Consider the following 26,139-nt stretch of genomic DNA (forward strand, 5'->3'; position numbering starts at 1 on the left):
CTGTCACTAGAGGAGAGACTTAGCATTCTAACAGTAGTCCCATGTCCTACCTCTTACAGTCACCATGAAGCTCAGGAAGGTTGAGCCTGGGAGCTCTTCCCTTGTACAACCCTCTCCCAGACCCCCTTCCTAATTTCAGGTACCTAATGCTAAGACCTTTCTCTGGAAGAAGTTTCCCAAAATGGTTTACATCCTCACCCTGCAGAGCCTGCCTTGACCTTTCTTCTGATCCTGAAAGCAAAGAACAGATTTCTAAAAGAACAGTTTATTCCACTGGGCACTAGTGTCAGCAAATTCAGATGAGCTCCCAGGGGAAGGGGCGGGTGACCACATTCACGGATAGGAGTCACCCCACAGATCCTGGAAAGCATATGGACCAAGGCAGAGGGCTCAGGTCTTGTGCTCAGCCTTTGGCTAGGATATTTGACTATTAAAAAGAAAATTTAATAATTGTTCCTATGTTAAGTTCTCCAGTTTATGGCTGGGTGATTTGGCAATGACTATTAAAGTCACCTGGAGCAGAGTAAGAGTCTGATTTTAATGACAAAATTGAGAGTTAGCAAATTGGAACTTGAAAATCTGGACATATCCCACACTTTCATCCTTTTTCATTTAATTCTCAGCTTGCTCTTTGTCTTTTGTGATTTCTGAAACACATCAATATTGTTTATAAACAAGGTTTTCAAACACTCACAGAACCACCACCAGATTTTGTCTTTTTTCTTAACTGGTATTTCCCGGACGTCGTAGCACTTTTGTGCCTGTGATGCTTCCCAAGTGGGGACATGTGTGAGGGCTCCCCCTCCGTTTGTGGGTGCCAGTCGGTCCAAGTGTTTGTCCTGGAAATCTCTGAATGAAAAGAGTCGGGGGTCACTCTTGGGTCACTCGCATGTACCAGGAAGTGAAGCAAAACTAATCCAGATTTACTCCTGGAAGAATCTGTTTGGCTAAGTATTTAAAAACAGATCAGGGCTAACCCAACACTAGGTCGCTGTGCGCAGTGTAAACACGGGTAAAAGGTGTAAACAAGCCTCTCTCTGTGCTTCAGAAGCAGAAATGTGGTAATGAGTTTTCTTTCTAAACTGGCAAGGGCCTGAGCGATTCCTCCGTGCACCTGGTAGCTGTGTACCCTGATTATTGCCGGGAGAGATTTCTAGATTTTAGAAGAGGTAATTGTGAGTCAGAATCTCGCTGCAGTCTGTTAGTAATTACAGTCTCTTCATGCAGCAGTGCTTTTCTTTATTTCTTTGTCACCCTCATAAGGAAGACTGTGCCCAGACCTCACGGAGCATACTATAGGCTACTAACAAAATTTCAAGAGTTTCTTATAAACTCTCATACCGTTCTTCTTCCATGTTTAGCCTCCCCCCTCCTCTTCCCTCTCTAGCAGTGCTGCAAAGTCTGGAGGATAACCAAGTTCTCAATGTCTCTCCCATTTTTTGAGAAACCAAACCCAAAACCCTCCATTCGGAGCCTAGGAACAGCTCCCCTGGGGGCCTGTCTTTGGTGTCAGTGGAAACACACTTGACTGTGGGGTTTTTCTTCCTTCCTCAGTTTCACTCCTCACCCTGCCCCCTCCTCGGTTTTTCTCAGCCTCTTTCCTGATGATGTGGTAGGCGGGGCCCCATCCTCTTTAGGGAGGAGACTCCATTATGACACCCACCCAGCTCTGGATGCTCCTTCTCAGCTCGCCTATGGCCCAGCTGCTACCATCTTAGGTCTCCACACCCCAGAGTCTGCCCCACCTCATCCCTCCCCAGCTTCACCCTATCCTCAGCCTCTGTCTGCTCTGACCTCAGAGGCCACCTGCCTCTCCTAGGCTGGGCCCTACACACGTTCCCTCAGAAACCCAGCTGTTCTTTGTTGTTGAAGGAATTCTTGACATTCTGCCACCCCTTTAGCCTCTTCCAAGTCTCTGAAGAGATCATGAAAGTACCAGAATCACTGAGCCTAGCTTGTGACTTTCCTAAACTTCTGTTGGAGTCCACCCTTCCTGTATAGTTCTACTACAGTTTCCTTCAGCTGGAAGTGTTGGGAGATGCTGGAGAAGTCACATGTATCTGCCACCCCAGGGGGCAGATGAGTTTAGAGCCAAGAGCTCAGTCACCCACAGATGGAGGGACCCACCAGCTGCCCTCCCCCATACTCTGCCCAGTGTCCCTCAGTTATGCCTTGCAGTTTCTCTGCATCCTGAGCTCTTAGTGTATGGAGTCAGTCTTTACCTTCTGCCAATCCAGGCTTCAAGGCATGAGAGCCACCAATCTAAGGCCCATGGCCTTGATGTCTTTCTTCACTGCCACAGCTCATGCAAGTGAAAGAAACCAAGTGAGCTCTCCAGGTGTGGCCCTTAGAGCTCTGGTTTTCACACTGCGAGGGACAGGAATCTCTGCAAGGCTTGTAAAAGCACCCCCAGAGTTCCATTTGGGTAGGGCTGGGAAATTTGCATTTCTAGAAAGTTCCTAGGTGGCAGGTACTACAGGTGAGGACACCCCTTTGGGAACCATGGATGTACCTTTTTTCAAGAGCTTCCCTGTGCCAAGTGGAGACCCTCATTTGCTCCTGACCATGAAGGCCTGCAGGACGGGGTTGCAGCCTCAATTCTCATGCCCACTGTGACCACACCTGTGTCTTGCAGGGAAGAAAAGGAGCGGTGGATCCGAGCCAAGTATGAACAGAAACTCTTCCTGGCCCCGCTGCCATGTACCGAGCTGTCCCTGGGTCAGCACCTGCTGCGTGCCACTGCCGATGAGGACCTGCGGACTGTCATCCTGCTGCTGGCCCATGGCTCCCGGGATGAAGTGAACGAGACCTGTGGGGAGGGAGATGGCCGCACGGCACTGCACCTGGCCTGCCGCAAGGGCAATGTGGTTCTGGCACAGCTGCTGATCTGGGTAGGTGGCGGGCATGCCCATCGTGTGTCCCGCACAGGGCAGAGCCGCCATGGACTCTGTCCACACTGCTCTGCTTTCTTGAGCTTCTGTCTAGTAGAAGCTCACTGTGACCAGTCTGAAATGGGAACAATTCCTAATAGGGAATTCTTATTCAGTGCCTGAAGTGTGATGACCCCTACCATTTAGACTCACCTGGGTGAGGGTAGAAGACAAAGGGGCACTGGGAAAGGTGGAGAAGAGGAAGAAAGGAAGCCCATGGAACGTCCTCCTTGCGTAGGAACCAGGTGATCTTTGTGGAGCATTTGCCAGGGGTTTTGAAAGTTCATCTTTTTCCTTTTTCATGGCCCCAGAGGTTACGCATGATGAATGGTGATCTTGATTTTCATTTTCATCATCTTTTTGGGGACTTGGGTGAGTGTACAACCTCAGTGGTTGATAGGGTTCCCCATTTGGTGTCTTTATTTACATAACACAAAAATACTAGACCCTAAGCTTGGAGGTTTGATGTGTTGGGAGTTTGTGAAAGGGCTTCCTGTGGACTATTTTTGTTTTGTTTTGTTTTTGCAGTACTGAGGGTTAAACCCCAGGCCTCTGTGTGCCAGGCACTTGCCTGTGTTGTTGTTTTTTGTTTTGTTCTCAGTTTTAGTTTTGGGTTTTTGGTGGTACTGGGGTTTGAACTTAGGGCCTTGTACTTGCTACATAGGCATTCTAGCACTGGAGCCACACCTCCAGCCATTGTTTTTGTTTTTTAACTGAACACTAGATGGTGATCATTTCATCATTAAAATTTACTCAGAAGCATGGCTCATCATAGCCATCTGTATGGTGCCGTATGAACTCTTCACATGAGCACAGTCACCTGTCGTAGACACAGTGCTGTGTCGCAGATCACTCCCGTCTTAGGAGCTCTGACCACTGGACTGAAGCTTAGGAGGGGAAGATGCAAGTTCTTGTTCCTGAAATGGTGGGCTCACGCCTACTTTATCTCACAGCGTTTAGGGTCGCCACACACATGCATCTGTAGGAATACTGCTGCTGAAGGATTTTGGACTAATGTGCTCCCCTCTCCCCTAAATTGCTATGTGCAAGTCCTAACCACCAGTACTTTAGAATGTGACAGCGTCTGTCCCATTTGAATATGACTGGTGTCCTTATAGAAGAGACAACTGGGATGCATGCACAAATTATTTCTATAGTTTTTCTCTACATTACATTCAAAGAAAACTCATTAGAAAGGTCTGGGGGTGTAGTTCAGTGGTTCAGTCCTCTGCACTAATAAAAGGAAAAAAAAAACCCTCAGAAAGATACACTGAATGTTATCTCTGTGTAGTGAAATTATAGGCTATGTTTTCTCTTGTGTTTACCTATTTTCTACAGTGAAAATGAATTGCCTCTGAGATTGTTTTTTAAGTGATTCTTTTTTCTTTTTATAATTAGAAAAGCAAAGTAGAAATAGCAGAACTAAAGTCATCCCTGTCATGTTTCCATGACACCAAGGGAGCCCCAGTGGTTTTAACACGCGTCTGTCGCCTCCACAGTACGGGGTGGACGTCATGGCCCGAGACGCCCACGGGAACACAGCGCTGGCCTACGCCCGGCAGGCCTCCAGCCAGGAGTGCATCGACGTGCTGCTGCAGTACGGCTGCCCGGACGAGCGCTTCGTGCTCATGGCCACCCCCAACCTGTCCAGGAGGAACAACGGCCGGAACAACAGCAGCGGCAGGGTGCCCAGCATCATCTGAGCACGAGCCGCTGCCCCACCCCGGGCCCCAGTCGCTGCCCGCCCTCGGGAGCCACAGCACGTGAGTCCCGTTGTGTCCCCTCCCTCTTCCTGGTGGTCACCTTCTGCCCACCCACCCACTCACCCCACAAGAAATCTCCCAACTGCGCATCCTCAAGGGCACAGAGGAGACCAGGAGGCTGCAAGACCCGATTCCTTTTCACAAACTCCTAAAGCGACACAGGAGAGACGACGGGCCTCGGCTCTTTGATGAAAGCACATGGCCGGCCCTGCGAGGGGCCCCTGTCCTGGTGGCCTGGAGACAGAGGGCAAGACAGACAGGCACGAGAGGGGGAAGGGAGGCGAGGAGCAAAGAGAAGGGCAACTTCCCCTAGCTGGCAGTTAAGCACATCAGTACATTTCACCTCCACCGAATGGAGCACTTGGATTTCATCTCTTCTCGGAGGAGCTTGACGGCGTAAATCAGGAGCAAGCACAGAGTTTGTCAGGTCTGAAGCCCCTATGATGGTATGTGTCAAATCAGTTGTATCTAATCTGTCCGGGGAGAATACTGGCTTCATTACACTTGTATAGTTGAGTTCTTCCGGCATTACCGCTGTTTAATAGAAGGTGATTAGTCATCACCGAGAAGAAAGCCGAGGAGGTAGTTAGGCGCACGCTCCGGTGATTGCCACGATGTGATTGCAATACTCTTACAAGCATCATATTATCCCAGACATGTTCTTTCGAGCCCTTGGAGCCCTCCTTTCTAAATTCACTGTCATAATTTAGTATCTGTTTAATTTTTCAGTCCAAAGAGAGGAAATCAGTTGCTGAGTAGTATTTGACTGCAGTCTCCTTGGTGCAAAAACAAAATGGAAAAAATAAATAAGAATAACTTGGAAAATCACAAATTCAACTGGCAATGGCTTCCTCAAGTGTGTTCCGTAAAATAAGTAGATACATAAAAAGCTATTTTTCCCCCTCAAATGTTAAGACAGATTTTCTGTCCTTTGACCAAGGTGGATGTGTGAGGCTCGGCCCCTCCTGGGCCACATGGCCCCATTACCCAGTCTTAGGTCCTTAGACAAGATGTGTGAAAATGTATTGGAATAAAAGATATGCATTGATTTTTGTACAGACACATGGCACCTCTGTTCATTTATAAATTGAACTGGATGTGAACTAATAATGTGCAACTAGTTGAGATAAGAGAGTTCCAGATCACTGTACATGGAAATATTCCCAGCAGTAAACACTTCCATTAATGTGATACACAGCTTTTAAAAAGGAACACATCAGAGTAAGATAGTAGGACAATTTGCTTATTAAAATCAAGAAAGGAAAAAAAACGAAGACACTGGAGCTGTCAGAAGTGGGGGGAAGGAGCTCATGATTCCTCATCCTCTAAGGCATGATTTAGATCTGAGACCTTTTTGCTAACCAAAAACCAAGGGTTCTGGCAGGACCGGCTGGTTTGCCAAATACCAGACCAGGGTGTTTCACAAAAGCACCTTGTGAGTAGCTGCCAATGGTTCTGGCATAGCCTGGCTCTGCCAGACCTCACATTCTGGACCCCTGTTCTAGCACCAAACATGGTTTGGCACCATGGGGCTCAGGGCCATTTCAGACACCTGCCGTCTTCAGCATGGTAGTCAGACTAGCAAACTAAATCATGACATGCTTAGGTTAAAAAAGAAAGGGGCTTCTGGGTGCCAGTGGCTCATGCCTATCTCACACCTGTAATCCTAGTTACTTGGGAAGCTGAGATCAAGAAGGTTGAGGTATGAGGCCAGCCCAGGTGAATAGTTCAAGAGACCCCATTTCCAAAATAACCAGAGCAAAATGAACTGGAGGTGTGGCTTAAGCAGTACAGCACCTGCTTTGCAAGAGTTCAAGCCCCAGCCCACCAAAAAAAAAGCCACTTTGCTAGAACCCTGTAGCAGTGTGACAGGGAAAGAACGGTGGTCACTTTAAAAGACAGGATACCAGGCAGATGTAGCAGAGCCCAGGAATGCAAAGCCACATGCACCTGGCAGCCTCCAGACAAGTTCCTTACTCTCACATATTGAACCTTATATTTTGTAAGAGTTTTTCCTCATTTCACTTTTTAAAAAAAAAAAAAAGGTGGGGGGAGGAATAAAGCTTTATGCAGAATTTGTATGTGAGTAAGTGTTTCATGGAGATTTGTAATCTTAATTAAGCTCAGTGAAACTGACCAGTATCCAAAACTATCACAGGTGTGGAAGCCACAATTCCAAGAACCTCAACCACAGGTTCATAATCCCTCCATTCAGTTTTTAATTCTGCGTATCATCACTGTGCAGTTATTTTAAATGTGAATAGAGAAAAAAATGCCAATGCCTATTTTTGAAGAATATACTACCATCCATCTAATCCTGCTGCCACATTCACCTCAATGTCGCCTTTATGGTAGACTTTCTGTAGAGAACACGAATAGAGTATAAATGAAACTCTTAAATTATTTCATTGTAGTTAATTCCCACTATAGGAATGCTTTATCACAGTGGAGCCTTCTTTTGAAAAGAAGTGGATTTCTTTATAAGGCTTCTCTTCGGGATGTATATGAGTGTGTACATATTATTATATGTGTTTATAATATAATATTTTCCCAACTGACTTCTTGTTTCACTTCGCCTTCCGCAGTCTGAGTGCTCGATTGGTCTTTCCCCTTCCCTCCCTCCATCACTGGGATGTCCCTGACTCCTCAGAAAACAGGGCCCCTCCCCTGCCATCCTTAGCCACGTTGACCTGCTCCAAGAGCCTCCCACTTTCTTGAGCCCACGTTTTGGCAACAGATAGAAAGGTGATAGTGGGGTTTCAGGAGTTTTCTGTTCAGGTAAGAGAGTGGTGGCTAATTTGTTTGCATTTCAACATCACAACCTGAGGACCTTCTTGCTCCTGTTTTAGAGCTCACCTAACACTTAGGCTGGGTGAGGCAAGGGCCAAGGGCCAGTGTTTGAAGTGAGCAGTGTGAAGAGGGTTGAATTTTCATGGCTCATTTCCATGTTCCACTCCATGAAGTGACTATGACATGAGAAGCCACCACTGCAGAATCCATGTGACCATTTCTGTCCAGAACGAACATTCTCCCTTGATGAGAAGACGCCAGCTGGGGAAGGCCCATGAGCAGGCCATCCTTATCAGGATGGCTGTGGGTGATCTGGATGTTTTCCCACATCCAGGCAGCCCCATCATTCAGCTGGCAGTGGCTGAACTGGGAAGTGGCCAAGGAAACCCTGCAGGGAAAAGAAGTGGTAATGCTGACCCCACGTTGAGCATACCTCAAGGACCTGGGTGGGCAGGTGATTACCAAGCACAGTACTCCAGTCCTTGTGGTTCTGGGACATTAGCAGCTTGGGGGTGAGCAAGTGACAAGTTTACAAGTCCATGGCCCTGCAAGCAGGGGCAGTGTCTTGTCTCCCAGTGAGGGTACATGTGTTTTGGCAGCCCAGAAAGGCAGGCAAGCTGGCTCTTACTGAATCACTGTTTTCCTTTGTGATGCTGAGAATCAAATTGCACATGGTAGCCTCTGCCACTGAGCTACACCCCCAGTCTGAGTCATTCTTGCCCGTGGTTCTTAAGAAAGCATGTTCTCTACAGGCCTCCAATCTGTGGGCTGGTCTTAGGCTCTTTAGCACAAGCACAGGTCTCATATATCAACCGAGATATGTATGGCCCAGCATGATGAGATCTGTTTGGATCCGTCCTCTGCCTTGAAGTGTAGCCACCAGTCTTCCCATTCTTCTGATATGTGCACACATGAGGTCTTCATCACCTATGTCTGCATGGGAGCTGTTACTAACTTACAGAGAGAAACACGGTTCAGTGGCAAGGAGAGCAGCCCTGAGTTCACCGACTCTACCTACCATACCACCAGAGGCTCTACGTGCAGCTTTGCAGGCTCCCAGCTGGGGCAGGGGGAGGGCTCTCCTCCCCAGGAGGTTCGCTGGGTGAAGTGACGTTTCAAGCCAATAGAAGTGTCAGCATCACTCCTGGCCAGGGGATACATGCTCAGGAAATGTAAGTGCTTACTAAGAACAGAAACAAAGAGCTGAGGTGTAGGTCAAGTGGTAGAGCACATGCCTTGTAAGCACAAGAACCTAAATTCAGTCCCCAGCACAACCACAAAATATCAGAGCACACACCTAGACACCTGCCCCCAGCTGACCCTGTGAGAACACAGTGTCCTGGGAAGGCAGTGATGGGACATACATCAGGCCTCTGCAGATGGGAGACAGCATCAGAAGATGGGAGCCCCTCTCGAGCCTTCTGCTGCTCAAAATGCCCCTTCATTTTTTCAGTCTGGTTTTCTAGAACAAAGAAGGGAATGAGCACTGGCCTCCTGTCATTCCCTAGTGTTGTCTAGGCCCAAGATGACCCTCTCGCCTCTACCCTTGGACTTCAGTTATCAGCTCAGAAGAGCTTCCCTTGCCTTGTGGTCACCCAAAGCCTTCCAGGGCACACACATGTATTGGTTCTTATTTTGGTGCCCTCCTCCCCATTCTTTTAAATATTGGAGCTTGCTGAGGGCACCTGGGTGTCCCTCTAAATGAGTTGGTGCAATTGGCCAGCAGGTGTCTAGCTTGCAAAGTGAGTGCCTACCTTCCCTGTCAAGGCCCACAGCCAGCTTGTGTCTGAACTTGGTGAAAAGGGGGACCTGCTCAGCAGCCCCATCTGAGTGGTGCTCCTTGGTGCCATAGATCCCACTCTTTCTCCCTGCATTTAGGGTGTTCTGGGCATGAGAGAGGGAGTCCATATCTCTGCCTAGGAAAGTCGAAGCCCAGCAAGAACTGACCTTCTAAGAGGAGGTATGATTGAGACTCAAGAACTTCCCAGGAGGCAAGGATGTCTGGAAAACAAATCCACCTCTCGTAACACCCCTCCCCCATCCACTCTGTCTCCATCCCCCACCCCCCACAAGGTCACTGAGACTTTTCTAGAACTCTCTTGGGTTGTATTTATGGCCTTCAAGCAAACAAATTTAAAAAGTCAGGAAAGAATTCAAATAGAAATGTGCCAGAGACACACATCTTTCTTTCAAAGGGAACAGGATTTGTCTCCAGCTGCCTCCTGAGACTCAAGTTTCACACCCTCATCCTCACAGCTCAGTCAGGGCCTTTGGCATCAGTCATGTGTTCTTTTCAAGTGCATCCCTTGGATTCCAAGTGGCTCCACACCTGCCAGGCCTGGCCAGTGGTCTCAGGTGTGTGCTGGGCACACAGTAGGACCAGGAGACCCAGGTAGCCCTGCTGAGCATCCACTCTGTTCCCTGCTCCACTTTGTGTCCTGGCTGGATGGTACTTGTCATTCATGCACCTAAATTAGGTTGTTTTTCAACCAAAACGTCACATTCCTTCTAGTTACTGGGAAGAGGGAAGGGAAGGTCCAGCAACTGGGGGGAGACGATCACTGAACAGCAGTTGTCAGACATATTTCCATCACTGCCAGGCTGGACCCAAGATTCGGTGACATCCGTGGTTAGAGAAACCTGTGCCAAGCAGTTAGGGCCCATCTCTCACTCCATGGGAAACACACCATTGAGCAACTCAGACAGTAATTTCAAGACACAAATCCTCTTCCCCTTTAAGAAGTCCTGGCCTGAAATAGATCTTTTTAAAATAGTAACAGATCCCCTATTTTATTTCTATGTCTGCATTTTAAACGTGGGTTTGCATCCTGTGTCAGGGTTGATGTTAGAGGGCGTTCCATCCGTTGATGATTGTAGAAAGGTACTCTATAATCCCTTTCTGTTCTGTTCCTGTGAATTTTTACCAGTCTGCTTTCACACATATTTCAGGGTTAGAAGGGCAGCCACTACTGCCCACAGTGATGGCACAGGGAAGGTAACTGAAAACCTGTCCTCCCTGCTTTCATTGCAAGGTTTTGACAATTTTGTTACAAAACTGCAGCCTTTGGTTTGAGGTTTGCTCCTGTCTGGTAAGAATGTTCTTGTGTGAGGTCCTCCTCCCCTATGCAGGCCTTGGGGTCTGGAGGTGGGCACCTGGCACTGACATCTGCTCCAAGCAAAGGCCTTCTCGAGTGAGAGAGAGTTTGGCTCAGGGCTTGTTTTTATTTTGTCTGGCATGTGGAGTCTGCAGGGGACCCTCTGAGGTCGTGAATCAAGCCATATAATGAACTCACCTACTAAAGTCGAGGACTGATCTGGAACTCCAGGTCCAGGGAATTACATGGCCTTTGTCTTGATGCAGGTGAAAGAAAGGAACCAAGAGGTGTAAGAATATTGGAGGGTGGGGGGAGTCTTCCCAATTGAGCAAAACCCCTTAACACATGGGAACAGCCACCTCCTAGACCACATGGTACCCCAATCAGGTGCTGGACAGTGTCCACACCAGCTCAGAAAGCTAATGTTAGAGCCAGCTCTAGAACTCTTGCAAGGTAGATCACGCAAAGCATAAAGGAGCATTTGGGATTTAATGACGGTGTTCAGGTCCTTACACCACTGGTGTAGCCCAGCAACTAGGAATCTTCATTGTCCTTATGCAGAGACGCCAGTGGGGCACCCTCTGCCCCAGCATATCTGCCCCACTGGCTCATCAGGACTGGCACAGAGAAGGGACAAAGGGTGCATTGAGCTGGGGCCAGTCCAGAATTGGTGTCTACTTCCCACTCCAATGAGTGCATGGCACAACTGCCCTAAGTCCCAGCAATTCCTCCCTGGGACTGTGCTGAGGGTGCACAGAACACTTGAGTGGGCACAAGGCCATCTGGTAGTGGACAGGCAGAGGCTGTATTTGAAACTGCTTCATGGAATTAAGGAGAAGGAAGAAACCCTGCACCTTACTGTGGAAATAATTCCTCCTCAAATGCTTGCAAAACATCACAGTTTCCCTCCCCACACTGTTTCTAAGACACATCAGACTCTTGAGGTTGCAGCCCCTCAGCCCTGAGCCCCCAAAAGCTAGGAAGGGTATTCTATCCACAACACCCCCGCCCCGGGCTAAGCCCCAGAACAAGAGCAGGAAATGGCTGGCCCCTGACAGCAGCCTCACTGGACTGAGCCGGCAGACAGCAAGGCCCAGGAGGCAGTCATGACTCCCCCAGAGGCCATCTCACGTTGGTGGCTCTTCACTTCCACTGACTTCAGCTCGGTCCTCATCTTGCCATTAGAGCAGCTATCCAAAAGCAGAATCAGCACAGGTCCCAGGTGACACAGACACATTTCTAGGTGGGAGCAGGGAAGGCTGCACCTTCGAGCACATTTTCTGTAAATAGCCATGTATAGAAGACAGAAGAGCAGCAGGGGTTTAATCCAGAGATGGTGGTCTGTTTGGGTTGTTTTTATATTACCTCATTCAGCAACTTTATGTTTCACAACAACTCGATGCTTTATTTATATTGTTTGTACTGTAATTAAAACCATTGACAGACATTTCACTTTGCTTGTGATTTCATATGACCTTGTTTTGATTAAATATGCCAGTTTGTGTTTTCCTGCCTTGGGATTTTCTGTGTCAGCTGTACAGTATTCTAAGGGAAAAGAAAAAACTGTGTAAAGTAACAGAGAGAGGTGTAGAGACCTCTTTCTAATAAATGAAAATATGTCTATGCCACTGCGCTTCTGTGGAGTTTTTTGTTTGTGTTGGTGGTGTGGTTGTTTCTCACAACTAATTGGGTTCCCATTTCCGGGGGAGGTAAATCAGAGAGGCTTTGACTGCTTAGGGGTGGGTTGTCGGGGCCCAGGCTGCCACATCTGCAACCATGGACCTCCTCCCTGTCTTTACTCACAAAGACGGGAGCCCCAAGCTGGGGCCCTTTTCCAAGCAGGCGCTGGCTGAGCCCAGAACAGCCATGTGCTTCAGCTGTTCTTGCCCTGTTCCACCTGCGCCAGATGAGGGACAGGGATGCAGCAGGTGGCTCGGAAAGAAAGCCATCCAGGATGCCGTGGTTAACGCTATTATTATCGACAGGATTGATGGGATTTTCTCACACGAAATGCATTGTATCTTACACACACACACACAATCAGAATACCATAAAAAAGGTAGAACTTAACACAATGCTCCCACCAGAGCTCACTGCAGTGGTGGAGGTGGGTGCCACCCATCAGGTGCTGCTGTGAGGATCGTGGTGGTCCTCGGTCGGCCCTGCTCTCCAGGTCAGGAACACAGAGCCACTCAACCTTATGGCCTTTGCGCTTTGCATGTTCTATTCATTGTCCCATGGCCAGCGGGAGCCAACAGTGTACAAGTGCCTCGTCCGCTGTCCCCACCCAGTGAATGTGACCCCATACTCAGGGCAATGGGTCACCCACACACATAACCACACCCAACAGGCCAGAGTCTCAGCACAAAGGAGCCGAGTCTTCGAGAAAATAAGCAAAGAAGTCAAAGTGCTTTTAGGAGCAATCAGCCCATCAGCTTATCGAATGTCTTAATCTTTGATAACAAATTTACAGAAGAGTTTAATTATAGGTTATTTTTCTCATAAAATGAGAAGGTGAGTAAGCCCCTCATGGTTCCACTTGCACCACCAGCCAGCCTGGGCAGTCACTCGGGGCCACTCAGGAGGCTGGGAAAATGTGTGTTGGTTGGGTGGGGTTGGTGGCAGGAAGAACGTTCCCTGCCCAGCGATCCTTTGGCATGTCGATAGGCACCCGCAACCTTAGGTCGGCACAGAGATCGTGCTTTCCAGAGAGAGGCTGGGTGAGTGGCCCAGCTCTCTGCCTGCCTGCCTCCATGGCTTTGTCCCCACCTTTCCTCCAGAGCTCTGAGTTGGCCTCAGTCTCCCTCCCAGGGGATCTCAGCTACTCCAGGCCTCCAGGTGGGCACTGCACCACCTTCCCAGGCCAAGGTGCTTAAGCCCATTGCTCTAGGAAGCACTGTCGGGTCAGGAACGAAAGCATAAGAGTTTACATCTAGCCAGGGTTTTTAATGCGATCACACAGTGCTGGCCAGGCCCACCGAACTGATGAGGACTGTGGATGGCGCAGACAGTGGGGCAGCCGTGTGGATTACACGCAAAGCCCCTAAGCAGGAATCCAGGCCAGGACGCACCTCCATCCCGGTAGGGGTGCGGCAGGAGTGTGCTGGCACAGGAGCAAATGCACGGCCCAGGAATCTCGAGAGGAAGATTTGCACCTGACACGCACTTCTCAGCGCTGCTTAAAACCAGATGGAAACATCCAGCGAGAGCAGGGCGGTTGGCCAGATTAGGTTATTTCATCATTCCAAACTTGCTGTCACTTGGGGAAATAGTGTAAATAAGACCGCGGTACAGAAGAGCATGTAAGACTTACCTTTGTTAAGTGAAGATATTTTATATCCTAGGGGAGATTCCTTCATACTTCACATATCTCATGTCCGTATTTCACGTTCACACTTCCTGTTTCCTCCCTAGGCACCTGCTTTTTGACAGTTGTGTTGGGGTCCATATTGAGGCTCATAGTTTGCCACAAACTTGAAGAAAGTGGCTGGATAGTTTATTAGTATGTTGTTCAGTCATGCTGAAATTGGAGAAGCAATTGGTTAATTGATTAACAAATGACTTTGATACAGAAACAAATTGATTAAAAATTAGGAAGCATTGGGGTAAGAAGCAAACCTTAACCTACAGACCCTGAGGAAACAAAATTCAAACCAGCACATAGCGTGAAACATCCAGAACACCTGGCATTTAGGGCCACTCAGGCCCCTCTTCCCCTCCTGTGCCCCTGGAACCCCAGTGCCCTGGAAGTTTTCTCCCTCCCTCTCTCAGTCTTACTCCCTCTCCACCCCCCCCCAACCTGGCTGGCTCCTGAACAATTTCCCAGTGTGGCTCTTGTCCCCACTCCCTCCTCTCTGCAGTCAGTCATTCTGCTTCTCTCCCTGCGGAAACTCCTTCACTGTCCCCATTACTCCAAGAGTTCCATCCAAAACTCTAAAGGTCGTCCCCATGGGTTGGTGTGCTCTGCTCTCTCCCTCCCGCCTTCCCCCACCCCCAACCTCCTGTTGGCCTGGCCCCTGGCTCTGCTCTGGCTACACTTCGACATTCAGGCTCTGCTGTTTGGGTGTTTGTTCACCTTTTCCTCCACCTGGGAAAGCAGCATCTTCGGGGTCTCAAAAGGAGTGACCCTTGCTCAAAGGGGCCTCCCCCTGTCACTCAACTTGTCAGGACTCCCTGCCCTTGCATCTGTCCCTCTTTGCTTGCATGTGCCCCGCAGAGATGCTCCTGCAGGACCCTCTGGGGCACTTCCTGTGAGCTTGGAAGTGGAAGGTCTGACAGGGCCCCCAGAGCCAGGTCCTGGCCCATGTGTCCACTGAGAGAGCGAGTGAAGGAACAAGAGACAAACTCAGGCCTATGGGGGACCTTGCCTTCCCCACAGCATTTGGGTAGCGAGTGTCCAGCTGCAGAAACCATTTTCTCTGGGTCACTCTGCTGTTCAGGAATGAAGCCAGAGCAGGACTGTGTCAGGGCTGAGGAGGACAGTGGTCTGGAGGCACAGCACAGTGACCACCAGGGTCTTCTGCACCCTAGCCGGCCCAGTCCTGTCCCACGCTCCCTGACCCTGCCTCCCCTGCTGTCCACAGAGCTTCAGTGGCGCCCATGAGGCCCTGATGAGCCCCGCCCTGCCCCCTCCGTGTGCCTGGAGAGCTTGCTGCGCACTTGTGCCAAGACAAAAGCCTCACAGTCCACGCCAGCGAGACCCGGATGAGTTACGCTCGGCCCACTGTCTCCAGCACATTCCAGGCAGCCGCTAAGCCACAATTTATCACCACTAAAGTCCGGTAAGGCGCCTAATTGGCCCATAAATGTGGTCCAATAACTGCACCTGACACCCAAAGACACTGCAGGCAATTAGCACTTATTTATTTGCATATGGTATTGACCAATTTCCGGCAACTCACTTTCAAGATCTGTTTATTTTTAATACTGGAGGGAAAAAAACCTCACTTACTGCACCGCAAGAGGAGCCGGCAACTCACTTTCAAGATCTGTTTATTTTTAATACTGGAGGGAAAAAAACCTCACTTACTGCACTGCAAGAGGAGCCACCATACACACACACACTAACACACACACTAACACGCACACAGACACGCAAACATGCACACACACGCATGAACATACATGCGCATGCACACACAAACACATACACACAAGAACTTGGCATTGCGCTGCACCGGCCCTTTCCAGATTTTCCCAACTACCTGGTGGATCCAGGCAGCCCAGGTGACCAAGGAGCAGCTGGAGCAGCCACCTCCTCCAAGAAGTCCAGCAGCCCAGACAGTGCTCACATGTGTGGCCCTTGGAACTGTGTAGCATCTTGGCTTGGCAACACCACACTCAGGACACAGCCTCCAGGAACTGTCCCTGCCCTGGCGAGCTCCAGAAAGCCAGCAGAGGCTTCTTCCAGCACCCGAGTGATTTGGTGTGGAGACTTCGTGTGTGTGTGTGTGTGCGCGCGCGCGCGCGCTGCTAGGGAAGGAACCCCGGGGCTATGCATCAGCCCTTCACATGGAAAGTTTCAATCACGCCTCTCACTCACAAAATGAGTGAGTGCATTGGAGATGCACAGTGGTGCTGCGGGAGACGCGGGCCGTGGACCCAGGCCAAGCGGGAGGTCTGGATCCATGAGCATTTGTCTGCAAAAATGGGTGCAACAACTCCAAGTGTGGTGAGGACAGATGGGGAAAGCGTTAGAACAGTGCTTGGGCTCAGGGAGTTCACTGTAGGTGCCGGAATTGTCACTGTTGTCAAGAAAACATGGACCATCCATACGAGCAACTCTGCGCATGACGTCAAAATCATCCCCAAGGCAAGCGTGAGTGGTCAGCATCTCGTAAGAGAGGGAGGTGCTGACACCAAATGTGTGACGGGTGAGGGCGATGTGCCAAGTGCGGGAACAGCGGTCCCCTGAAGCAGGAGGGAAGCAGGGGTGTTTGGAGGACAGCAGTGCTCCAAAGGACACAGCAAACGGGAGCAAGTCCTCTCGGGGACAGCCTCGATTGCAGCTTCGTTTTACCCTTTCGAACTTTCCAGTTCATGTGAATGCCATTTTTATAACTTTTAAAAAGAAACAAAGAAAATGAGCAGTCACCTAGGGACAGGCACTCTTAGCACACACACACATGTATGTGTGTTTTATGTATGTGTGTATCTATATAAAACATTTTATTCAAAACAAAATACCGTTCTTCAAACTTTCCTACAATTTTTTTTGTTTTGAAAATGTTTAAGCCTACAGAGAAGTTGAAGAGAACATCACGTGAGGCCCAAATGTGCCACACCCACCTTCACGATTGCTAACCTTTTAATATATTAGCTCTCGCTCTCTCTCTCTCTTCGCTCTCTCCCCTCTCCTCTTTCCTCTCCCCCATCTCCCCCCTCCCCTCTCCCCTCTCTCCCTCCCTCTCTCTCTCTCTCTCTCTCTCCCCTCTCTCTCTCTCCCCTTTCCTCTCCCCCCTCTGTCTCTCCCTCCCTCTCACTTTCTCTCTCTGTCTCACTCTCTCCCCTCTCCCTCCTCTGTCTAGACAATAGACAGAGGGACAGACAGGCCCCATATCCAACCATCTAAACCCAAATTCCCAAATCTTGATATGGAAACCCCCAAGATCATCCCCACTGATCCGATGGAATGTCGTCCACACATTCAGGCTGTCGAAATTGTCTAAATCGTGTATTTGGTGCTGATTTTCCTCTTAACCAAATCCAATCCATAGCCACATGGAACTCCTAATTGACACAGTACCTTCTTTAACTAACTGGGAACGAGGCTGCCTGGCGCTCATCACCAGGGCGCTAATATATGTATTTCCAATGTGAAAGCAAAGACAGGCCTAGTTTATCTGCATGTCCTCTCTGTCACGCTTGAAATTGTTTATATTTAATGGAACTTCGATTTTGCTCTTGCTGCTATTAACCATATATATATACATATATATATTCATATTTCTTTTTTGGTTGCACTGAGGTTCGAACTCAGGGACTTGTGCTTGCTCGGCAGGCATTCTATCACTTGTGCCACACCCCCAGTCCTTAACCTTGTATATTCTTTTCACCCATTTACCTTTTTTTATTGGTGTAAAAACTTAAAGGATATTAACCCTTTATCTAGTGTAACATGTTATAATTTTTTTACCATTGGTTTATTTCCTTTTTGATTTTGTGGGGGTTTCTTTGGTGGCACTCGGCTTGACGTCAGGGTCTTGTGCTTGCTAGGCAAGGTCTCTACCACTGAACCACACCCCCAGTCCTTTTTGCATTAGTCATTTTTCAGAAACGGTCTCCCTCTTTGCCCGGGGTGAGCCTAGGAACCCCAGTGCTCCCGATCTCTGCCTCCCAGATGACAGGCCAGCACACCTGGCCTGTGAGAAAGCACAGGTGGGTTAATTTTGTGACTTTTTAATGTACCAATTTTCACACGGTGTCCTCAAATGGGCCAGTCTTTTCCTACAGACTCTTGCCTCTGGGGGCGGCGTCTAGAAAGGCCTCCCTTGTCAGTTTTTCTCCCCTAGATTTCTCTTATTTTATAGTACCTTATTGCATTTTCCATCTGTTGCCCATTTGTGAAAATTTTAATTTTCCAAATGGTTAGCTAATTGTACCAATTCAGCAAAAGGAAGGAAGTCTTTTTCAGTGCACGACACATGAATTACAGAATATCCACATAATAGAGTAACGTTAGCTATTTAGAAGAATCACGTGGACCTACCACGTGTGCTGACCTGGGCAGATGTCCACCACGTTAAATAGAAAATTCAAGTTGCAGAAGAGTGTGGACATAGGTCGCTGTGGCCCCCGAAGCAGAGGCCGTGTGCCCGTGTGCTCAGACACGCACACGTCCACATGCTCAGCTCCTACTGTCCCTCTTGTCCTCCTTTCTCCTTTGACTTCCAAACGCTGGGCCCAAGGACTTGACCTTCCTTCACTGTGTTCCCTGCCCGCAGGACTTCTTAGGCGACCTCAACTAGTCCCAGGCCTTTAATATTTGCCTTTGGCTTTCACAGTTATATTCCTGGGCTTTCATAGCCACTGGGAAGTAGGCATTGATATTGCATAGTTTGGAATGTTTTGGGCTGAAAATAGTTCAATACAGAAGCTTGCTTTAAAGACTTTTAATTATATCACATTTCAAGATATTTAGAGACAGATGGTCCAGCTCTGGTCAGTAGCTCAATAACATTCTTTTTTCAAAAAATTTCATTTTGTTCCACTGTTATTAGCAAGTCAGATTACCACCACACAGTCTAAAGATGGTTGCCACAGCCCCAGACATTGCATTCTTGTCTAAGGCATGCATCATGGGCACTAGCCACAGCCATCTTTTTCATCAGAAGAGCAAAGACATTCCCGGTTTTCCAGCATTCTCAGGCAAGGTTCTAATGATTATCTCGTTAGGCAGAACTTCATTGATTGACCATGTTTATCCTCCAGAGAGCCTAGAAAGGCAGCCCACTCATCCTGTCCATCTTCTGTTCTTCAGTTGGTGAGTAAAAGGAAGCCAGGAATAAGGGTGGGGGTGGCCAGGCCACATTGCTCTGATGTCTAACACCATTGCAAGTGTAACCTTCCCAAACAGAGGATCATTGTCCTTCCTAAAGTGACCCCCATGTGCCCATCCTAGTAAATGGCACCAGGCCCTCTCCAGGGGCTGGCTCAAAGCCTGGGAGCCATCTTGGACTTATCTCTTTCTGTCCCTCTTACCAGCCTGCTCTTTCATCTCCACAGGTCCACCCGAGGCTGACTGTGCCTCACCTCTCCAAAGCCCCACACTGCCTTTCCTGCTTCTTCTGCTGCTCCTTTGCCAAGTCTCTGCTCCAATGACAGAGTGACCCTTGCAAAGCATGCCAGCTCATGAACACCTGTGCTCTCAGCACCACTGATTGCCTGGCCTCCCTAGAGCAAAGTCAGGATGCTTGCATTTTTTTTTCTTCTTTTTTTGGTGGTACTGGGGTTTGAGCTCAGCGCTTTACACTTGGTAGACAGGCGCTCTACCACTTGAACCATGCCTCCAGGCCTTTGAGCTCTGGTTATTTTGGAGATGGGGTCTCACTTTTTTTTTTTTTTTTTGGTCCAACCCACCTGGGACCACGGTCCTCCTATTTAACACTTCCTGCTGTCTCCGGATATGCCAACACATGTGACTCCTTCTCCCACCCCCACCATTGAGATGGGGTTTCATGAACTCTTTGGCTCTGGCTGTCATGGAAAGGCGGTCCTGTTCTCAGCCTCCTGGGTCACTTTCAATGACAGGCACAATGCCTGGCCTAGTGTTTCTTAAGCAAGTTGGAGTGCAGATAGGATGCAGGAATGCACCACCCAAAAGCAATGTAGATGCAGCTTCAACTATTCGTCATATAAATTCCCAAGCCCTGCCACCCAGGGCTGTCCCTGGGGACACAGTTGTCTTTGGGATTGGCACACCATCACTGGATGTGACCCTCATTTTTAGCACCCAAGGCTCACAGAGTGAAAAGAGATGAAGAGGAGGCAAAGTCAATGGGGTTCTCAAACCCTGCTGGAAACTCCAGTGACCTTCTACTGGCTGGAACCCAGTTGGGTGGCCACACCACATGCAGAGGAGGCTAAGGGTGTCGTCACACTCAGAGCAGCCTTTCTTCTAGTAAAGCAATTCTATTACCAAAGGTCAGATGCTAGCTGGGTGCTGGTGGCTCACGCCTGTAATCCTAGCTACTCAGAAGGCAGAGACCAGGAGGATTGCAGTTCGAAGCCAGCCTGGGCAAATATAGTTCCACAAGACCCTATCTCAAAAAAGTCCTTCACAAAAGAGGGCTGGTGGAGTGGCTCAAGGTGTAGGCCTTGAGTTCAAGTCCCAGTACCACAAAAAAAAAAATATCAGATGCTGGGGTCAGTTAACTGTCTCAGCTATGGCGTCTCCAGGCCCCAGGCAGGCACAAGGCTCTGGGCAAGTCGTATCTCCATGCCAAGGACCAGTTGGGGACACTGACTGGCTGTCACTCAACAAAGAATTGAGGTGCCACTGGACAGGTCAAGAAGGAAAAGGCCCTTCCCTGCTCCTCCTACCCCCTCACCATCTTCCATTCCCTCATGTGACAGGTAGGGTACACAGAAAGGTCCTGCCCTCTAACTCTCAGCTCTGCTGAAGGATTATCTGGGCCTCACCTGAGTGTCCCACTCTGCTCAGCAGCTTGGAAGAGGGTCCCCCGCATCCTGAGGGCATCTCCTTGCTTTTCAGGGATTAATCCCCTGGGGTGTCCTATGAGTTGGCTCCTCGGACGTGGCCTTGGCTGACACCCTCAGAACTCCTGCACCCATCAAGACCACATATCCTCCCTAGATCTCCCACAGCCACAAGGGCACCCATGTCAGACCTGAGCAGAGCTGTCCTTCAGAGGATGGTGGCACAGTGGCTCGGCCATGGGGGTCAGGCCTCCCTCATCTCCTGGACACCCTTTCAGCTCATCCCAAATGACAGGACAGCCCCAATGGAGGGACACTGTTGGCCACTGCAGAAGGGCTCTAGTGACACCAGCCCTGCTTATGCCTGATATACTGGTAAATGCCTCCCTGGAGGCCAGCCAGGGCCAGGTCTGGTGGACTCTTGAGACCGTATACATGATTGGGCTGGTCACGCAGAGTCCAGATGTGCTGCTCTGCCAAGGACTCGAATCCAGAGCTGAGAAATGGATTTGGCAAAGCCTCTGAGGCTGGGTCCTGCTTCAGTCCCTGGGGGCATCCACCCTCGGCCTCTACTGAAGGGGGCAGTTGCCTTGCTGAAGGCGTGTGCGTGGAGGGAGTGGAGGCACCGTGAATTCAGCAAAGGACACTTTGTGGCTCATTACTACGCATAAATGCCCAGCCACTCTCAGGTATCCATTATGGGTGAGTGGGAGGGCTGGGTCAGCTGCCCAGAATGTCCTCAGAGGAGGGCCTGGGGGAGAGCAAAGTCGCTCCTTCGGTCCTCCTATCCCCAGAGAAGGCCTGGAAATCACTGGGATATCCGACAGCAGGGAGCTGGCTGACATGTGGACACAGGACAGTACACTTGGTAGCTGTCCAAGAGTCCAGGTCCTTCCCTAGGGTCTGATGACAGAAAAAATACAAGAAATTCTAAGTGAAAAAATCATGGTGCAGAATAATAGAATTCTGTTGGTGTGAAATGGAGCACACGGGCTAACATGGGATTTGCCCACGCATCCGTACGGGTGCATGCAAAACCAAACGCGAACAAAAATGGCAGGAGGAAACAAAAATCTCATGACCTATGCTGGGCATGGTGCCCTGTGTCACCATCCAGAGCCTATGAGGCTCTGTCACCCGAGCAGCAATGCATTGGGCAGCCTTGAGTGGCTCCTGAGCAATTGTCCTGACTTTGGGTTCACAGATGTCACACAAATGGCCTGAATGGTGGAGTGTTTATACGATGGGAAGTGGCAGACACTACAAATCAGCCTTCCCCACCCCATTGTTCAGCACACCTGCAAGAAGTTGTTCTGCTCCGTGGAAATGTCACCCCACACAGGACTTTGTGGTCACAAATGTATGAAGAATGCAGAACACAGGACCCCCCCCACACACACACCTTCCTCAGGAGCCTCCCTGCCTCCTATCAGTGTGGCGAAGTCTCCAGAAGAGGCGGAGCAAGAAGACATGATCTCGAGGGCTATCTCCTTGTCACTGGCGTGACACACTAAGGGAAGCTCCCCTGAGTGAGCAACTTTAATGACATATCTAAGTCCCATTTTAAGCAGGCACAATAACAACAGATTCAGCTGCCTGTAGGTTTGCCTAGGACTCTCCTGGGTTCCAGAAGTCCTCGTCAACAAGGAAAAGAGAACCACAAGTGGAGCCTGAAAATTTGTCCTGTCTTCAATGACATTTCCACACAGTCTGCTTTCACGTGGCCTGTGGAGTGCACTCTCTCCTCTAGGCCACAATCTCAAGGACAGAACTTGCCCCCAGGGCAGCAGGCAGAAGCAGCCCCCTGCCAGGAGCTCCACAATTGCCCTTTAAGATGAAGGGACAGGTGTCCATGCCTTCCCGACACAAAGAGTAGACTGAGCCCTCGAGAGGTCAGGAGCCTGCCCAAAGCTGTACAACTTTGTGAAAAAGCAAAACTGGATTCAAAAGGCCTGAGCACACTGTAATGCTCCTCGCTGCACCCTGGGCGAGCCATGCAAGCAAGTAGCCTAAACTTACTCCTGAATCGGGCACGGATTAAAAACCAAAGTAAAGCAGTCCTGTGGCATCGCTCAGTCTTCTGTCATTATAATGAAATGCCTCAGGCAATTCACATACAAAGAGAAAAGGTTTATTTTGTTCCGTGGTTTTAGAGGTTTCATTCCACGACCTAGTGGCCCCATTGCTTTGAGCCTCTGATGAGGCAACACTTCATGATAGGAGCACATGGCAGAGCAAACTGACTCACCTTGTGGCCAGGAAACAAAAGAAGAAGAGGGAGCAGGTAGGGTTCTAGGATCCCTCCAAGGGCTCACCACTCAATGACCTAGAACCTCTTAAGTGTTCTATCACCCCCCAATAGTGCCACCCTGGGGACCAAGCTTTTAACATGAGTGTCTTTGGATGACATTTATTCAAACCCCAGTACTGTTAAAATCAGGAAATCAAAGGTGCACATTATCGCAACTGCTACTCATTATTACATTGGAGGGGCTAGCCAATGCAATAAGACAAGAAGAAAGACTTATGAACCCACATAAAAACCAATTGCATTCTGATAACATCACCAATAAGCAATTAGAAATTTTCCCATAGATAAAAGATTCTCATGTGTAATAGCAACAGTTTCTTAAAAACTTGGAAAATAACCCGTGAGGGTATGGATGAGGCCTATGTAAAAAAAATTCTAAATCTTAACAGAAGCATAACAGAGACCTGAAGAACAGGAGAGCGGGATCATGATCCTGTGTGATAAGACTCAGTACATGACAGAATCCCTACCATGAAATAGCCCACAGACCAAGTGCAGTCAGAAGTCCAAATGGGCTTTTCAAAATAACTCAAAGAGATGATTGTGAATTCCTTTGGAGGAGAAAATATGAAAAATTAGCTAAGGAAAACTGAGAATGAAGAAAGAACTTATGCCATACCAAATATTAAATAATTGCAGAGTGACATGAAAGCAGAAAGTAACCGAGTTAGCTCCAGTGTCTAGAAAATGGGTCTTAGACATACAGTAATTTAGAAGACATAAAAATAGCACTTCATGTCAATGGAGAAAGATAAACTATTTAGTAAATGGGGAGGGACGTTTAGCCAACCATCTGGGAACAAGTAGACTTAGATTCTTAGTCCACCAAATGCAAAAATAAATTCCAAATAGATGAAAGTAAAATGTAAAACAAAAGGTAAAAAAATAAGGAATCATTTCATAACTCTGGGCAGAAAAAGTCTTGCCTCATCAAGACATAAAACCAAAAGCTTAGAAAAATGGACAGATTTGACTACAGAAAAATTAGACATAAAACGCATCATTTCTTACAGGTTTTTCTTCCTCAGCGCTTTAACCAAGGGCTAAAGCCTGGTCACCAACAGGAGAAAAAAGGCCAGAGGGAAGGAGTCGGCTTTGACAAGTCTCCTCAGGAAGGCGTTGGGTGAGAACAGCACATGAGGTGGGGTGTGAAGTTGAGTAACACGCACAAAACCCTGGGTCCCACCCTCAGCATCTCAGGAAGAAAAGAAAATGAAAACAAGCCAAGGGCCGCCTGTAAACCTGGTACTCAGTAGCCAGAGATCAGGAGGACCGTGCTTCAAAACCAGGCTGGGCAAATAGTTCATGAGCCCCTATCGAAAAATTCCAACACAAAAACGGGCTGTGGAGTGGCTCAAGTGGTAGAGCACCTGCCTAGCAGGCGTGAGGTCCTGAGTTCAAAACCCAGTACCACAAGACAAACAAGCAAAAACTCATGCAGAACCTCCAAAAAGTCAATGTCATAAAAAAGGAGTTATCCTAATATAAGATAGACCAAACTTAATAATCCAATGGAAACTTACAAACTTTGACTGAATGCTGATTTTTTTTTTTTTTTTGTGGTACTGGGGTTTGAACTCGGCTTACAACTTGAACTACTCCACCAGCACTTTTTCGTGATGGGTGTTTTTATGAACTATTTGCCCAGGCTGGCTTCGTACCTCGATTCTCCTGATCTCTGCTTCCTGAGTAGCTGGGATTACAGGCAGGAGCCACTGGTGACTGGCAAAATGCTGATTTTTTTAAAGCTATAAAATATGAGAAAATCCAAATATAGACTGAATGTTGGATGCTGTTAGAGAATTGCTGTTAATTTTCTTAGGTGGGTGATAGTGGCAGAGTCTACTGTCTTTATTCTCAAAAGATGCAAAAACCAAAGGACTTACAACAAATAATGAAAATGAAGCAGGAACAACTGTCAAATGCAGGTACAATGTATACTGAAGCTTACTTGCTATTCCTTTCATTTTTCTATGTATTTGAAATGTTTCTAGGTTTTGGGAATTTATTGAATTAAGCAAGATGTAACACCAGCATGGTATCTATGGAGGCTTTGCAAATGAGTATTGAGAGCTGGTGGAGTGGCTCAAGTGCCTAGCAAGCATGAGGCCCAGTTTAGACCCCAGTACTGAGCAAACGAAGTTTAGTTATGACACAACACGAACAGTTAAGTTGCTTGTTTCTGGCTTTATAAAAAAGAAATCATATTTTTTTTCTATTAACAGATTTTCTAGAACTTGTCACACAGTGTTACTGAAGTTCATTTGTGCAGTCGGTTCAGGAATGTTCCACAATTTATTCTTCCTCTCTTGACTTGGGTTTCCCATTGTTTGCATCACTCACCAGGCTGCCAGGAGTTTCCTCATCCTCTTTCCAGTGTGCAAAAACTCCCCTAGGTCCAGCCTTCCAACCTTCCCCTAGTTCTCCCTAAGAGAACGACAAAGACTCAGAGCCTCTCACATATTTTAAAACTGAAATCTCAAATTTTTTTAGTCATAAGTTTAGTAGTTGGGAAAGATGTGATTTTGGCACATTGTAAATATGAACACTTGAAAATAAAGTAGTTATACCATCCTTTAGTTTTTATTAGATACAGTAATTTTATTTCATTGTATTCTATAAGTGCTGTTCATACACTCCTATTTTACAAGGAATGCCAAGCAAATAATTTTGTTAAATATGGAAGGCAGAAATAGGTCTAATCTGATGGTTAATGGCTAATAAATAGATATATGTATACTACACATAAATATATTCATAGGCATGTATGATTTGTGTATATTCAGCATATCTTTATGTATATAGACACACACACACACATATACTGGGGATTGAACCCAGGGCCTCGTGTACTTGTGCATGCTAGGCAAGTGTAAAACCAATAAACCACACCTCTAGCCCATAAAAATGTTTTTTGCTTGCAAGAAGTTTATAGTTCTTCAGGCTACACCACTTAAAAAAATGTGTCCAATGAAATCCAAGCACCACAGCTGTTACCGTTTTCCTGTGAAATATCTTCCACAAGGCTCATGTGTTGCAGGTTTGGTCTACGAGTGGTAGCACTATTTTGGGGAGTGCTGGAAGCTAGGTGG

At 48.1% G+C, this 26,139-nt stretch overlaps 1 protein-coding gene across 10 annotated transcripts in view; it reads left to right on the forward strand.

The window, feature by feature from the left end:
- Positions 1-12,206, forward strand: part of Agap1 (ArfGAP with GTPase domain, ankyrin repeat and PH domain 1) — a 497,350-nt gene extending 485,144 nt beyond the window's left edge. For all 10 annotated transcript variants that reach the window (XM_074072056.1, XM_074072060.1, XM_074072058.1 and 7 more), the window contains 2 exons: positions 2,636-2,891; positions 4,430-12,206. In XM_074072056.1, coding sequence (XP_073928157.1) covers positions 2,636-2,891; positions 4,430-4,633 — 460 coding nt within the window. In that variant the 3' untranslated portion in view covers positions 4,634-12,206. The remainder of the gene's footprint in view (positions 1-2,635; positions 2,892-4,429) is intronic.
- Positions 12,207-26,139: the final 13,933 nt, after the last annotated feature.

The sequence above is a fragment of the Castor canadensis genome, chromosome 4, assembly GCF_047511655.1.
Source record: "Castor canadensis chromosome 4, mCasCan1.hap1v2, whole genome shotgun sequence".
NCBI classification, from domain to species: Eukaryota; Metazoa; Chordata; class Mammalia; order Rodentia; family Castoridae; genus Castor; species Castor canadensis.